The 15029-nt window shown below is 43.1% G+C and overlaps 1 protein-coding gene across 1 annotated transcript in view; it reads left to right on the top strand.

The window, feature by feature from the left end:
• LOC308080300 (metabotropic glutamate receptor 4-like) overlaps positions 1-15029 on the top strand; it is a 90412-nt gene that overhangs the window by 72107 nt on the left and 3276 nt on the right. Inside the window, exon 7 of the mRNA XM_080422099.1 lies at positions 983-1918. Within this exon, the coding sequence (XP_080278225.1) occupies positions 983-1918 (936 nt within the window). The remainder of the gene's footprint in view (positions 1-982; positions 1919-15029) is intronic.

The raw sequence follows: 15029 nt of genomic DNA, 5'->3' as shown, positions 1-15029 counted from the left end.
TGTACTTTCTGATGTACAGACTTAGCCTAGTTCTGGCACCCACTGTGGAATGGGTGAGTTCTTACTCCAAAGCCGCTTTTAGTTAATTAGGATTCTTTGAGCTCTTAATTAAATTCATATTTTCCGTAGAATTTGTGGGCTTTGAATTTAACCACCATTAACTGAAAACGTTAATAACACTGAATGTACTCTTCAGAATGTGTTACAGCATTGTATTTAAAGGTTGCTTTAAAGAGGGAAAAATAACATCCTCCCTACAACAAGATTAATGTATTACTTATTTCTATGATTAGTCAGATTTGTGGATACGAATAAGTCTCTGCCTAAGCGCAAAACTGTGTGCCCTTCAGAATGAAGATTTGATTGCCCTCGTGGCTTTGTCTCCATATGATTTTATCTTTCGGTACTTTGAAAATATTTGTGCTTTCTGAAAAGAAAGGGCAGCTCTATTTTACCCCTGATTTGCCCCCTTTGACCCTCCCCAGCGACTGTGCATGCTGTCTCTGTTGTTGTACAGGATATACAGTAGGCCTACTGTATAGTGCTCAGTAGTCAGTACACTACACCTCTCTGTCTGTATGTCTTTCTTTCTGTCTATCTCTCACCCTACCTGTTTGTCTCTATTTTACTCTGTCTGACTTTCCTTAAATCACTGATACGATTCTGGGTAGGCAATCTACACTGTAAAATCTTCAGTGTTAATTTAGCTCTGACAAATGGAACCAAATGGACCCCTTATGGCTCCATTTGGTTCCATTTGTGCACTCAGACTTACAGACCTGTAAGGGTCCATTTGGTTCCTAACTATCAATCATTTATGTGAGGACCCCGGGGAACCCCCTCACGTTGAGGACCACTGCCTTACGTGATTCTCTTTCTTTCATGATCTCTCACCTTACTTTTCTCTCTTACTCTCTCTCTCACCCTCCCTCTCCATACCCGCACACCATCTCTCTCACCCTCCTCCCTCTCTCTCATTCAGGTCCGTTCGATGCAGTGGCCGGGTGGCCACCGTCACATCCCGTCGTCAATCTGCAGCCAGCCCTGCCAGCCTGGTGAGCGCAAGAAGATAGTGAAGGGCATTCCTTGCTGCTGGCACTGCGAGCGCTGCGACGGATATCAGTACCAGGCAGACACCTACTCCTGCAAGATGTGCCGCTTCGACTTGCGGCCAAACGAGAATCACACCGGCTGCGTTCCGATCCCCATTGTGAAGCTGGAGTGGAGCTCCCCGTGGGCCGTCTTCCCCGTTCTCATCGCCGTGCTCGGCATCTCGGCCACTCTGATGGTCATGCTGACGTTCGTCCGTTACAACGACACGCCGATCGTCAAAGCGTCGGGGCGGGAGCTGAGTTATGTCCTTCTGACCGGCATCTTCCTCTGCTACGCCACCACCTTCCTGATGATCTCCACCCCCGACGTAGGGATCTGCTCCCTCCGAAGGATCTTCCTGGGCCTGGGGATGAGCATCAGCTACGCAGCCCTGCTCACGAAGACCAACCGCATTTACCGCATCTTTGAACAGGGCAGCATGTCCGTAAGTGCGCCCAGGTTCATTTCCCCAGCCTCACAGCTCATCATCACGTTCAGCTTGGCCTCTGTGCAGCTAGTCGGCGTGTGCATCTGGTTTGGCGTTGACCCCTCCCAGGCCATTATTGACTACGAGGACCAACGGACGTCGAACCCGGTGCTGGCCCGTGGCATGCTGAAGTGCGACATTTCAGACCTGTCACTGATCTGCCTCCTTGGGTACAGCATGCTGCTGATGGTCACCTGCACGGTCTATGCTATCAAAACCAGAGGTGTGCCAGAGACCTTCAATGAGGCCAAGCCCATTGGTTTAACCATGTACACCACATGCATCATCTGGCTGGCCTTCATCCCAATCTTCTTTGGCACTTCACAGTCCACAGAAAAGGTAAGCCCGGGGCTGTTAAGTGATGTATCCATTGCTGAGACATGCTCATGTCCTAGCTACGTGTACACAGAATAAACAGCTGTGATTTCAGTCCTGAAGGGAACATCTGCTCACGTTAGATATTAGATATTCACTCACTGCATACATTTTGGCTGCAGAAAAACGAAAGATGTAGCCGTTGTAGATTGTTGCTGTGTTACGGTGGCCATAGGCCACAAAGTTTGTTTGTTTGTCTGTATGTAGACCAATCACAGCTCATGCCAAGAAAGAAAATGAAAAAAATTAATGTTGGTGGAATGAGAGGTAAATGGGTGGAGGTTCTGAGAGGGGTCGCTGACCCTGGAGTCTTTGGCGTGAAGGTTGTTGCATTATCTCAGGGATGGTGGATGAAGACCCCCCGGTAGGAACCTGTGAAGAGAGAGAGACGGAGAGAGAGAGGAAGAGAGAGGGGGAGAGAGACAGACAGACAGACAGACAGACAGACAGACAGACAGACAAAGAAAGCGGCAGAGAGAGAGAGAGAAAGAGAGAGAGAGAGAGAGAGAGAGAGAGAGAGAGAGAGAGAGAGAGAGAGAGAGAGAGAGAGAGAGAGGAAAATGGCCAAAACGGGTGGAGGGGGATGCGAAAAGCACAAAGGCTTCTGGGTTGATTTGATTGGGTTTAAATAGAGCGGGTGATTGGTGAGCAGGGAGGAGTAATCTTGACAGGCGTGGTTCTCCGCCTCCCTAACATTAGTTGTCCCGACTCCATTAGATGGCACTGGGAGGCCATGCTGTTATTAGACTACGTCTTGTTTATTTTTTTCTTGCTTTCTTTCTTTCTTTTGTTTTTTACAGCATGCTTACTGAACTGCTGCTGCATTTATTCTCTATCCCCAAGAGGAATTGTTTGGGAAAACCAAGTCTGATTCTCTTTCCAATTGTCAGAAACAAAAAACCAATGGTCTGGAATCTAGCTGGATAAGAGACACCGTTTTTCACATGATAACCGATTTGGTTCAAGTCAAGTATTCAAGGAAAACATTCTCTGCATTATTAATACTGTGTAGATGCTGGATAGATGTGCTTTAGGAAGAGGGACATCAACAATGGCTATCCTGCTGCAGATGCTGTCGTGTTTGTTTGCTTGTTTTCTTGCTGACAGCAGTAATAAGACCAGGGGGGTGCTGTGGATTTTTTAGCTAGTGGAGCGCTACGTTGCGCGCACGTGCACAGGCACACGTGAGCGATTGCCAATTGAAATAACCTCTTTAATATTTAGGCCTATTTATTAACCCACAATATACTGTATACCAAATTGTATTCTATTTACTTGCATAATGGGGAAACTTTAGTGTTGTCAACTTGTCATAATTATGCATAAACCTGGCAGACAATTACTCTGTAATTTAATTAGTTCATGAATCCATCAGCCACTGTTATTCAACTCTTTTGACTGCTTCAGACAGAACATCTGACACAGTAGGCTACTTAGCAGCTCACACAATGGACCATTGATATGCATCCAAACATGTCGGTCATTCGTGTTCATTCAAGCTGTGACACTCAGCGTCGATCGGCAGATTTTGTTAGGGAGGTGCGAAAACTGAGAATGGTGCATGCGATTGTGCGGGCGTGCGTGCAGCTTCACCGGCAGCCCACCCCTGAATAAGACTGTTATGCGACAGTCTTATGCGAGACGGAGCAGGTGAACCCAAGTGCAGAGACAGACAAGGAGACAGGGATAAGGTAAATACGTTTTTTTATTGACAGCTGTGTGGGCAGATGGGGTGCGGGCCAGGGGAAGCTTGAGCTGGTAGCTAGGAACCAGGGGCTGTGGCTTGGGCTGGAGCCTGGGAAGCTGGCCTAGGGCTGATAGCTGGGAACCAGGAACTGAGGTTGAGGATGGGGCAAGGGGAGTTGGGGCAGGGTACGCCAATCTGGAGTGGGGTCCATGGAAGCTGAGCTGAGCGGGGGGTCCAGGGCATTGAAGCAGGGCTGATTAGACAAGGGACTGGAAACAGGCACCAGAATCAGAGCCCAAGACAAAAAATAGGAAAAAGCAAGACCCACCATTCCGGTTCACTTCCTGTATCTGTGTGACGCCTCTTTAGGAGACCAGAAGTAGGTCTTGTATATTAATTCCAATGGCAGAAGTGAGCGTGAAAACAGCTTCTGACCCATTCTTTAGCCCCATGGTCACTGAACAAAATATTGGAACCATTCTTCACAAGCCACACATCTTCCCAACATTCTTATACAAAAATAGCATTTTTCAGAGAGACAAATCAAGAGAAAATCAAATGTGTTATCGACCTTTTCTGTTCCAGCAATGCACTCTAGAGAGATCTAGCAACAGTAATCGTGGGACATTCACGAGATCTGACGTCAGACCATTTGTGTACCATTGGCAAAGTGTGGGGTGGCGCATCTTCCTAAAATAATTGAGCATCTTTGTCAGAGCAGACAGTTCATGAATATGCTCTAAATCTGCCCCGATTTCAGAGGGCTCTGGTTTCAACGTCAGAGTGCTCTGTCTGCAGTTAATTTAAAAACACTCATTAATGTTTTCATTTTCATTTTTGAAATTCATTCTAATGAACGTTTATTCACCCCATATAAACATGATCATTACCTGTTACCGACCGGAGAGCACCCCGGGTGTGCTCTGACACTCTCAGAGCATATTTACGACACAGCCAGCACAGAGGCTGGGATCTGGCAGTGTAGAAGTGGCAGGGCTGAGTATTTGGAGAGGTCTTGATTATGGAATGGGTTGCAGCTGGTGGGGCTCTTCGACTCCAGCACACCTGTCTCCACTCTCTCTCTCTCTCTCACACACACACACACACACACAGACACAGACACACATACATGTGTGCATGCACGCATGCACGCACGCACACACACAGAGAGAGAGAGGGAGAGAGCCACTGAGGGAGCGGCAGCAGGTTAGGGAGACATAGGATGGGAAGTAGAGGGCAACAGGGCATGGCAGGTGACATCGCAGAAGCAGATGTAACAAAGAGGATTGCACATGCTGTCTTGCTCGTGCAGCTTCTCTTTTATACCATGCCCTCTTGGCTTGCTCATGTTTATGCTTACCTCTTGGTTTATTTATCATTTCTGGGTGTATTCGTGAGGCCTTTTTGGAGACTATTTTCATCATGGCAGCATGTGTGCTTAGAAAGTGTAGGTGCATAGCAGGGCAGAAATATAAGCAAGCTGCAGTCGAAGGATGCCGAACTTCGGGCTGTGAGTTCAACACAGACCATTAATTTTTTATTCCTATCATTAAGTTTTAATCTACCACCGAGAGACTTGATTTTTTTATGATGAGCTGAATTACAAATGTGGTTCATACAACACAAGATTAAAAAGATCCTGCATGGAAAACGTATTTTGCACACAAAATTTTAAACGGCATAACTTGTTGTTGGATCTGGACGTGTGAGTTTTATGTGAGCATTGGCCATTAATTCTGCAGGCACTTTGCTAAGGCAACATAACCCTGTGACTCATACTGTATAGTAAGTTCTGTTTGTGATGACTGTATGCCACAGTGTATTAGAAGCCTGTAAGGAATTCACAAAATCTCAAGCTTACACTCGTGTTACTACTGTAGGCTATGTCAAATTAATGTTTCTGGCCTGGTGAACCATGTATCCGTATATATTATTCAGCGGGAACACTAGGAGGCTACAGGTCAAGAGTGATGCAATAGGGATGTGGAAACAGTGGGTGCACTTAATCTACAATTACACAAGGGTGTTTTCATTGAAAAACAGAGTTTTAACCACGTGAACCCTAGCGTCCCTATTGTGCGGTGGAGCTTTTTATTATAATCAAAATAATCAGTGGAGCTGATTATTTTGCAAAGACATTTAGTGTAGATGGAAAAAAGGAGGGTGCCTAGCATAGACCGATGATGTCCTCCGGTCAACTAAGTTTATAGGGTTAAATGATTACGATGAAAACCATGACACCTATTTAGTTTTAACATAAAAAAGAATAGAGTCTGCACACTGGAAGTTGCAAAGAAGCTCTGCTTGGTATTTTATTTCTCGTCAACGTTTCGGCCTGTTCAGACCTTCATCAGGAAATATATATGTCCTGATGAAGTTGATGAACTTCTTATTAGTTTTAACACCTTGTCCATACTTCAAGTCTGAAAATGCATGCGTGCGTGTGTTCAGGTGGGCAACAGTCAGCAGAACTGATACTCTGTACCGATGAGTACTGGACCAATTCACGTACCGTCTGTAACAACAATGAAAGTATGCTACACCCATGGTGCCCTCATTTTGTTGTGGACATAATATAGCTTACCATGCGCATGTAGCCAATAGTTGCATTATAAAATGCAGAATTTAAACACCACAGCAGAGCTGCTAGAATAGACAACAATGTCTGTAATTCATTATCCATGTTGAACCACGCGTAGTCAACGAATGTAGGTGTCCGCGTCATCATTTTTAAAAGGTCTCTGTTACTGCCTGTCTACATTAAAGTACTGTGCAGGAGTTTTCAACACAAAACGGGGTCAGTTGTGATTTTATAGTCTCTATTTTGGGGGGTCAAAACACCTGATTAATGGGGATGATGGGTGCAAACATAACAGTTTCCTTTGTGTTAGCGGTCTCTTGGGAGACCAAATGTGCTTGGTATGGTCATGCTAGCACTGCCAAAAGCATCACTGTCGTCTATGGTCCTACAGAACATCTGCATCTATGACTGCGGCCAATTGAATGGTCTCAGTGGTCTAGTATGTGACCAACAGCTTCAAAGTACCTCAAAGTACTTGATCCGGGTAATTTAACAGATGGAACTGGCAAACGTTGCATGCAGTACTGTTGGTATCAGTCAACAGGGTCTAGTTCCTTACCATGTGCACAATTCCTTCATATTACATGAGCTTTTACAGCACAAATGTTATTTGGACAGAGAAACACCTGGAAATGCACATAAACGCACATGTAGCATGCAAACACTCGCAGAATGCACTTAGTAATCACAACTGTAACTGTCATCATACCAAAGTAAACTAAACCTGGTTGAAGGTTGGAATTTTAACAGCTCATGTTAACCACCATGTTGTTCATCTGGAGTCGCAAGTCAATGGCAGGCATAGATATCAATGAGTTCTTTGTCTAAGCATTCCATCTCCTCTCTCTGAAGATGAAAGGGAATAGTAAAATCGTGGGGAGATTTAACATAAGGGTTTTCCAGGATGAAGTAAGCCATTAGCTGCATGGCGTTGAATTGTAAAATAGAATGTGTGCGTGCGTGCGTGCATGCTATGTACATGATTGTGTGTGTGTGTGTGTGTGTGTGTGTGTGTGTGTGTGGGGGGGGGGGGGGGCTTTGAAGGGTAAAATAGGGCTCTACTATTTGTTTCTTCTCACAGTCCCTGTGAGGAATTCCATTTGAAATCTGTGAATAACCTTTCTTGTTGGAGCTTAATATGGAATGCTCTGTTTCATCCCCCGAATTGTATTAGTCACTCATTAATTTTTTTTTTCCTGTAGAAACAGCAACTCCCAGAAGATAGGCTCTCTTTTCATTACTGAGAAAGGCTGCACTGTTGCCTCTAGCTTGGTATGGTATATAAAAATGGAAAAATAAACGGATGTTTTGCTCAATGTAAATGAATTCATCTCTAAAGTCTATTCACTTTAACTTAGACACAAATAAAAGGAGCTTAGGGAATGGTTAAACGGCACATGCCATGGCAATTAGTTTCTCCCTTGTTGTCATCTATGTTAATGCATTGTCATTATTTGTTATAACAATTCCTATAGTCCAAGTGAAAGAAAGGGGAGATAGAGCACTATCTCAGAGTCCTCTCAGGCCTTACATAAAACAATCCTCATTTTTGGAAGAAATTAGCATGTCAAAGCAAACACACCTCATAATCATCCCACTGTAAATGACAGGCACAACAAAGCCTCACCAGCCCACCGTGCCACGTCTCTTCGAGCAATTAAATGCTCTGCTTCCTCTGGGTCTTGATTTACCTTATCTGTCCGCCTAGGCACTCATCACCAGCTTACAGCAGGTCCTCCGCACTCGGCTGTGTACACGCATAGTCATTTATTTGTCATCTGGTGTCGGGATAAATATAACGAATGCCATTGGGAGGCTCCCTCTGTCATTCAAATGGGGATGGGTGGGGGTGGGGGTGGTGTGGGCGACGACGACATCTGGTCTGTCTTTGGAGCATTATGACTGAGCTTGAAGCTAGCTCCGGGAATAGACGTGACACCTGCTTACCTGGAGAGGCGGTCTAAATCTGGGGCTGTCTCCTAGACAGAGGGAAGAGGAGGGAAGTTGGACAATAGAGCCTGCAGGGGGAGAGGGCCCCACACAATGGGCTCAATTCAATTTCAATCAGCCCCAGACAAAGGGTGCTGCCATTACTGGAGTGATGGAGTGAGAGATGCTGTTGATTTCTCTATGAAGCTGCCATCACATAGTAAAGTGCTAACTAACAATATTGGGACTAGTGTTCATCTCTACAACTGGGGGCTACCTGCCATCCCAGGCCTCTCTTTCTCTCTCTGGGTGTTTTTCCTTTGCCTATCCCACTACCACTTTCACCTCTAATTCCCTCTCCCTTTGCCCTTATCGCACCCTTTACCTTTCTCTGCCTCTCCATTCCCTCGCTCTATCCCCTTTGTCTTTACACAGATAAACATCATTACTCACAGTGGTGTCCCGCAGGTCCAATAATACATAATGAGTATCAATGCTACAGAGCGGAGGGAACTGAACATCTTTGCTTCCAAAGAGCACTTTGCTACATTCGTTAGACCTACAGCACCCTGGCTCTCTGGGTTTCAAGTCATTGACCTCAGGGTTGGCGCTCTTTTAAGACTATGGGGCAAAGGGCTAATCAAGGCCAAACTATTAGTCTTTGTAAATGTCATTCTCCTTTGAAGGAGGCGCAGTACCGTGTCCCCCAAGGCTTGTATTTGTTTATTAGTTTAATTAGAGTGCAATTATGGTGAATTCTGATGCAATAAGCCACTGTGCTGAACATTTGCATACTACACTGAGAATCAGTGCAGTGGGAATTGTCTGCCTTCTAAACAAATTCAATAGTTTGCACCTAAAAAGCACAAACCTTCCTCCCTGAAAATAGATTCAAGATTCAATAATGTATTATCATTTCAATGAAACATTGATTGGAATTTGTCTTGGTGTGTGCTCGGGGTAGACAAAACAATACAATACAAATACACATCAGCATAAACATATAAAAATACTCAACAAAAATAAATAATACACAAGTGTCTGGTGCATTAAACATTAAACACTAGAGGAAACAGTTAAGTTTTATTCATGGCCTGAACTCATTATGAGGAGCTAAGGGCCCTCACTGCCTCAGGATATGTGCTGTTAAAGAAACAAGTAGTTCTGCTCTTAATATTTCGTAACCTTTTTCCTGAAGGAAGGGGTACACGAAGTGCATTTGCTGGATGAGAGGGGTCCCTGATCTTTTTTTTAGAGTGCAGATCTTATAAATATTATGCTGCTTTCACTACATTATTAAAGGGATATTTCACTTTCAAAAAATGTTTGGGTCATTTTATCGTCTATTCAGGCTTTTGTGAACACCCCAGTAAGCACCCCAAACTTCAAACTCCATTTTAACCATGATAGATTCATCAAAAACACCCGTCCTTGGTTCTGGTGACTCATAATGCCCTCCTAATACGTGATGTTTTTTCAATTACCTTTTTTCATTTATTTTCAATATCTTTCTTTTGAAAATGAAAAAATGCAATACAATAAAAATAAATAAATAAAATAAATGTAAAAAGTAATAGAAAAAACATGCCCCCTCACGTATTAGTAGGGCAGGATGAGTCACCAGAACCAAGGACGGGTGTTTTCGATTAATCCATCATGGTTAAAATGGAGTTTGAAGTTATAATGGGTTTGTATAGGAAGGGGGTGTGTCTGATAAAATTAATATCAAATATCTAAATACTGAATCGAGCAACTTAAAAACTGTCTGGGGTGTTCACAAAAGCCTGAGTAGACCATAAAATGACCAACACATTTTTTTAAAGTGAAATATCCCTTTAAGCTCCGTCCTTTTTGATTGATTGATTGAATATTGTATTAGACGGAAACGTAAAAACAGCACGAGTACAGTCAAACACTTTGTCTAAAAGGAAAAACACCCAAAAGGTCCTTGCGGTCTTGTTTCCATTGGGGTCCTAGGTATCCTATCATCGGCTGAATAGTTTCCATACTGTTTCCATACCACACTGTGATAGAGAACGTGAGAATCACTCATCCCTGCCTTTGACACCTTAAACTTCATGAGTTGTCGTGAAGAACAATCAATCTTTCTAAAGACAACTCGAGAGGTTTAAGCTATCAAATAGCGCATGTTTACATTTATTAACCAAAAACAAGATTTATTTCGCGGAATTGTTCTGTGTACACAGTCAACAGGCAGGTAGGAAGGCAGAAGGCGTTGCAACAAGTGCCGTTACATCCATCTGCTCCCATACCTCTAGTTCAGTCATTAACGATGCCATGCACTGCTTCATGTTTCGCCTCAGGCAAAGTTCTGCTGATGGCAATGTGATGAGGTGTGTGTGTGTGTGTGTGTGTGTGTGTGTGTGTGTGTGTGTGTGTGTGTGTGTGTGTGTGTGTGTGTGTGTGTGTGTGTGTGCGCGCGCGTGTGTGCGCGCGCACATACGTTCAGGTAAAAGGCTATCGCACAGCAACAAATTAATGAGCTAGCTTCAGTCAGCCACCGCCTCTGAGCTCACACGGGCCACAATAGATCACTTCAGCCTTATTCAATGGCACCAAGGTCCACAATACTGTTCTAATGAAATATCAAATGGCCACACAATGGCTGATTTTAAATAAGAAATGCACAATCAGCTCTAATTTAGTTTCTATTCTTCTCTCGACCTTGTGCACCCAGTGCTCGCAAAGACGGCTCCAAAGATAGATATTCTTAGCCGAGTGGCAACAAGGCCTACGGCTGCACTATCATTCATAAACTAATAATCCTTTTGATTCTTTTGCTTAACCAGATGAACCCTATAGTGTCCTGATTCTGGACATGTCATGATAGGTGAACATTCGGCAAATATATTGTGAAACGTTGTGTTATACTAGATCTGCTATTTTCATAAAGTATGGTAGGGTTTAAGGGGTTATTGTAATCATACCTTTTTGGTGGGAAAATAAGTTGTTATATTAATACAATATATCAATACAATTGTATTAATGCATTTGATGCTCATTGTGCTTATCAGTGCCAGACCATTGCTCAAATGGCATGCAATGCCCTCTATGATTTTATTGTGCCTGTGTGTGCCAGATAGAGATGGGTTGAACATTATTCTGGTTAACTATTGTGTGATGGTGATGAGACAAGATATTTCCAGGTGTATTTAGATGAACAAATAAAAATGATTAATAACTAATTAGCAAGTTTCATAATTACATAATTGTGAATTATAAAATCACCTGCTTTTGATTAATTGTGTAGTGTGTGTGTTTATTTTTGGTCCTTCTTTTATTTTGTTTTGGGGGATTATTGTGTGAGCAAACCCTGATTTATACTTAGTTGTACGATGGTGTCCCAAGGCAAAAGAAATGCGGATCTACAAGGACAATGCCTTGTGAGCTGGTTTCGACACAGGACACGGCGTGCAACCAAGTATCAATCAGGCTTAACAGCTTGACTTCTGCAGTTCTTCAAGACAGCAGTGAGCCACGTCCAGACTCCAGAGCAGTGCACTAGTTAATAGTCTACAGCTGTGAGGACACTGCAGCAGCGGTCTGTCTCAGATCTGCAGCAGCATCCATTCTACCTTCATCCTTCCTTCACTCCATCCATTCCATATTGTACACCAGGCATGGCTAGCAGCGTTGCCAAGTCTGCTTAAGCGACTTTGGACTTGGGTTTTTCTGTAAAGTTGCTTGTATTGTCAATATTGGTAGTTGCCGGTTGCGTTTTTTGGGCTTGTTCCTTAAGTGTAGTTGCTTATCTGGGCTTGTTTCCTAAACATTTTAATGTCAAGGACCCCCTAATTAATATGTGATTGTCTGCGTATCCCCATTTGAAAACATTTTGTGCCAAATATTTCAAATGTTTCACTTTTTTCCCCAAGATGTTTTTGAAAATAGCAAATCTACAAGCTCACAATGCGTCGCGAGCTTGTAGATCTGCTATTTTTAAATAGCCAATGTGTAATAGGTTTAAAGTGCTCATGTATTAGTCGCTTCTTTTGGGCTTGTTTTCATAGACCTGGTTACTTATTTCTCTCGCAAAAGCGGGCAACACAGATGGCTAGTGACGCAACCAATCCGAAGGGGAAAGCACCATGGTGAGTCATTCATGAAAACATTCATGAAAACAAACATGCAATGCATAAGCTGTTAGCCGACGTCACATTTGGAGCTGAACAGTGTGCTGCTGCTAGAATGAATGACCAGCAGGAGATCTCTGACACTGCACGGTCGTTCAGTATTTGGCGTAAGCACTTGCTCAGACTAAAGGAAACAGCTCCAGTTTCATTGTAGAATCATATAAAATATCTGCAGTTCTAAAACATAGTTATGCATGAAGGAATATATTGGTGCTGATTTGGTAGTTGCTATCATTAATTGCCATGGTCTCCTACATTGTCTTTTAATGACTCTCACATAGTAGACCATTTAGTACAGGGCAGGTAAATGTTTATAATTTTTGTTTAGTTAATTTGTTTGTTTTTAAGAGACATGTACTGAGAAAAATAGACAGCTACCGGATATACTGTACAGTGTACACATGTAATGTAGCTGATGTTAATTTCTAACACCATGTCCCTTGATCGGCATTGATAGTTCAAACAGGCATTAAAACTTCATATTAAAGTGACATCAGTGCATGTACAGTAGTGATCAAAAACAGCAACAGGACAAATTATCTTTTATTGCTGGCCAATGATCCACTCCTACACCTAGATGTCTGTTGTTAAGATAGTGACGTGGTTATCATTCACTTTCCTTAACTGAATTATCCCTGATCAAGGCTAGTTTCTGGTCACAAAGCTGTTTCTTTCTGTAACCGGTAGTAAAACGCCTCCACATTAATCTACACAATTATGCATAGAATATACAAGTTTATGTGCTGTAATGTTCCCATTAAGACATCTCATTCATATTCTAACACTTTCCAAACAATTAAAATGGTGTGAGCAAGACTGATCCTCAGGGCCCTCCCAGATGATTCAGAAGGTTCAGCCATGTATAAACAATTTCATGAGGTTGTCCTTTTTTTTATGGGCATCCTTGTAGTGAATCAGAATAGCATGCAATCGACTGACAGGCGTTATCAGATTTGTTTTCAGGTTGATGTGGTGGCCATATTAAAACTAGCATTGCAGAAAATTAAACAAACAACGTGCCTCGGTTGGTGTGGCACATTCCCATAAAAAAGATTCTGATTTAAAAGGGTATTTCCTCAGATAATGTATCAATGTTACTCTGCATAGAACAGTAGCCTCTTCAACAACAGCCAGACTAACAAATGGGTCATTTGCTCCTCTAATTAGAATGATACACAACAGATGCCACAGGGTGCCGGATGAGTTACTACCACATAAGAACGACCACAAAGAACCATGCATTACCAAAACAGTTTGTGCAGCTTGACAAACATTCCAAGCAGTGGTACTGTACATCTGTGAGGGTGTAGACTTGGTGCAGACCTACAGGTACGGGTTACCTATTGGAGTGCTCCTAGACAGCAAGACTCCGGTGCTTTGATGTACTGTATACAGAACCATGCTAAACGTGTTTCTGTCGGTGGTACTGTAGTAACAGCCCTTACCTTTGCAGCTGCATGCTGGGGCGGCTGCATAAAACAGGATATTGTTGTTGTCTGGTAGAAACATTGTATCACCATACTTAAACTTTTTATGTTTTTTTCTTAAATGAATGCCCTACTTCCACATAAGTAGCGAAAATATCCAATCTATAACCGCACAACGCATCACCTCTTTTGATTTTGTTGTGTTTAACTCTCTCAGTGCCAAGAGTATTTTCATAAAGTACTCCCCCAGTGCCAGCAATTTGCGTTTTTTTTAATTTTTTAATTTTTCATTCAAATAAATGATCTGATTGGGTTTTTAAACCCATAATACAGTTCTACCAGTAGAGAGCAACAAATCGACACATTGATGATCTCGCTGGCTCACTCGCCCCCTCCCAAACAGGCTCACGTCACATCCGGTCATAACCGGATGTTGACATTTTTGACAATCGTTGATCGGGCTAAATTACGATGTGATACACGACTACGATGACTGATCGTCACCCAGACCAAAGAGAGTAGACGTGGACCTCTCCGTTTGTTTTTTATACCGTGTGAAAAACCGTGACTTTCCCTATTCTGGCCAAAAATGACCGCGGGAGAAAAATGAGAACCGGAAACGGAATCTGCGTCATGAAACCGGAACCCAATGAGTCTGAAGGAGTCAGGAAGCGAAAGTGATCATGAAAAATAAACAGAATAGCGCGACAAAAGTCAAAAGTAAAAACTCGGGATTTCTCGTGCTGGCACTGAGGGTACTCGGGAAAAACTCGGGATATCTCGGGGCGTGGCACTGAGAGAGTTAAGTGTGTGGATTTTATAAAGACTAGAGGTTCGGGCCCTCACACCAATGTCGCACCACCGACCCGACCACTCGCATTTGACTCCATTATGTGCATCCATTGCATCCATTATGTGCGACTCCATTATGCACATTTGACAGGGCCCCTGGGACCCCTTATGTTGTGTCTGACATCAGTGCATGTGGAAAATCTCCATATATGTGCATAATGGTTTATGTTGTGTCTGACAACAGTGCATGTTGATCATTATGTGCATTTGACTCTATATACAGTGTGTGCATTTGACAGGGAGTTATGTGCATTTTGACGGGGGCCCCAATGGCCGTAGTGACGGTTTCTGTTGTGTCTGACATCACTATTGACTGTGGTCAATGTGCATTGGACTCCATAAATGTGCGGTGTGTGACCCACTGACCGCACCGCTCATTAAAGTTTTTGACTGACTAATAACTACACAGGATCCATTGAAACACAGGACATTTTTTCCAATTCAT

This window comes from Gymnoscopelus braueri (genome assembly GCF_963280865.1).
Source record: "Gymnoscopelus braueri genome assembly, chromosome: 3".
In the NCBI taxonomy this organism is placed as follows: domain Eukaryota; kingdom Metazoa; phylum Chordata; class Actinopteri; order Myctophiformes; family Myctophidae; genus Gymnoscopelus; species Gymnoscopelus braueri.
The sequence above is the reverse complement of the archived record's forward strand: the minus strand, read 5'-3'. Positions and strand labels throughout refer to the sequence as shown.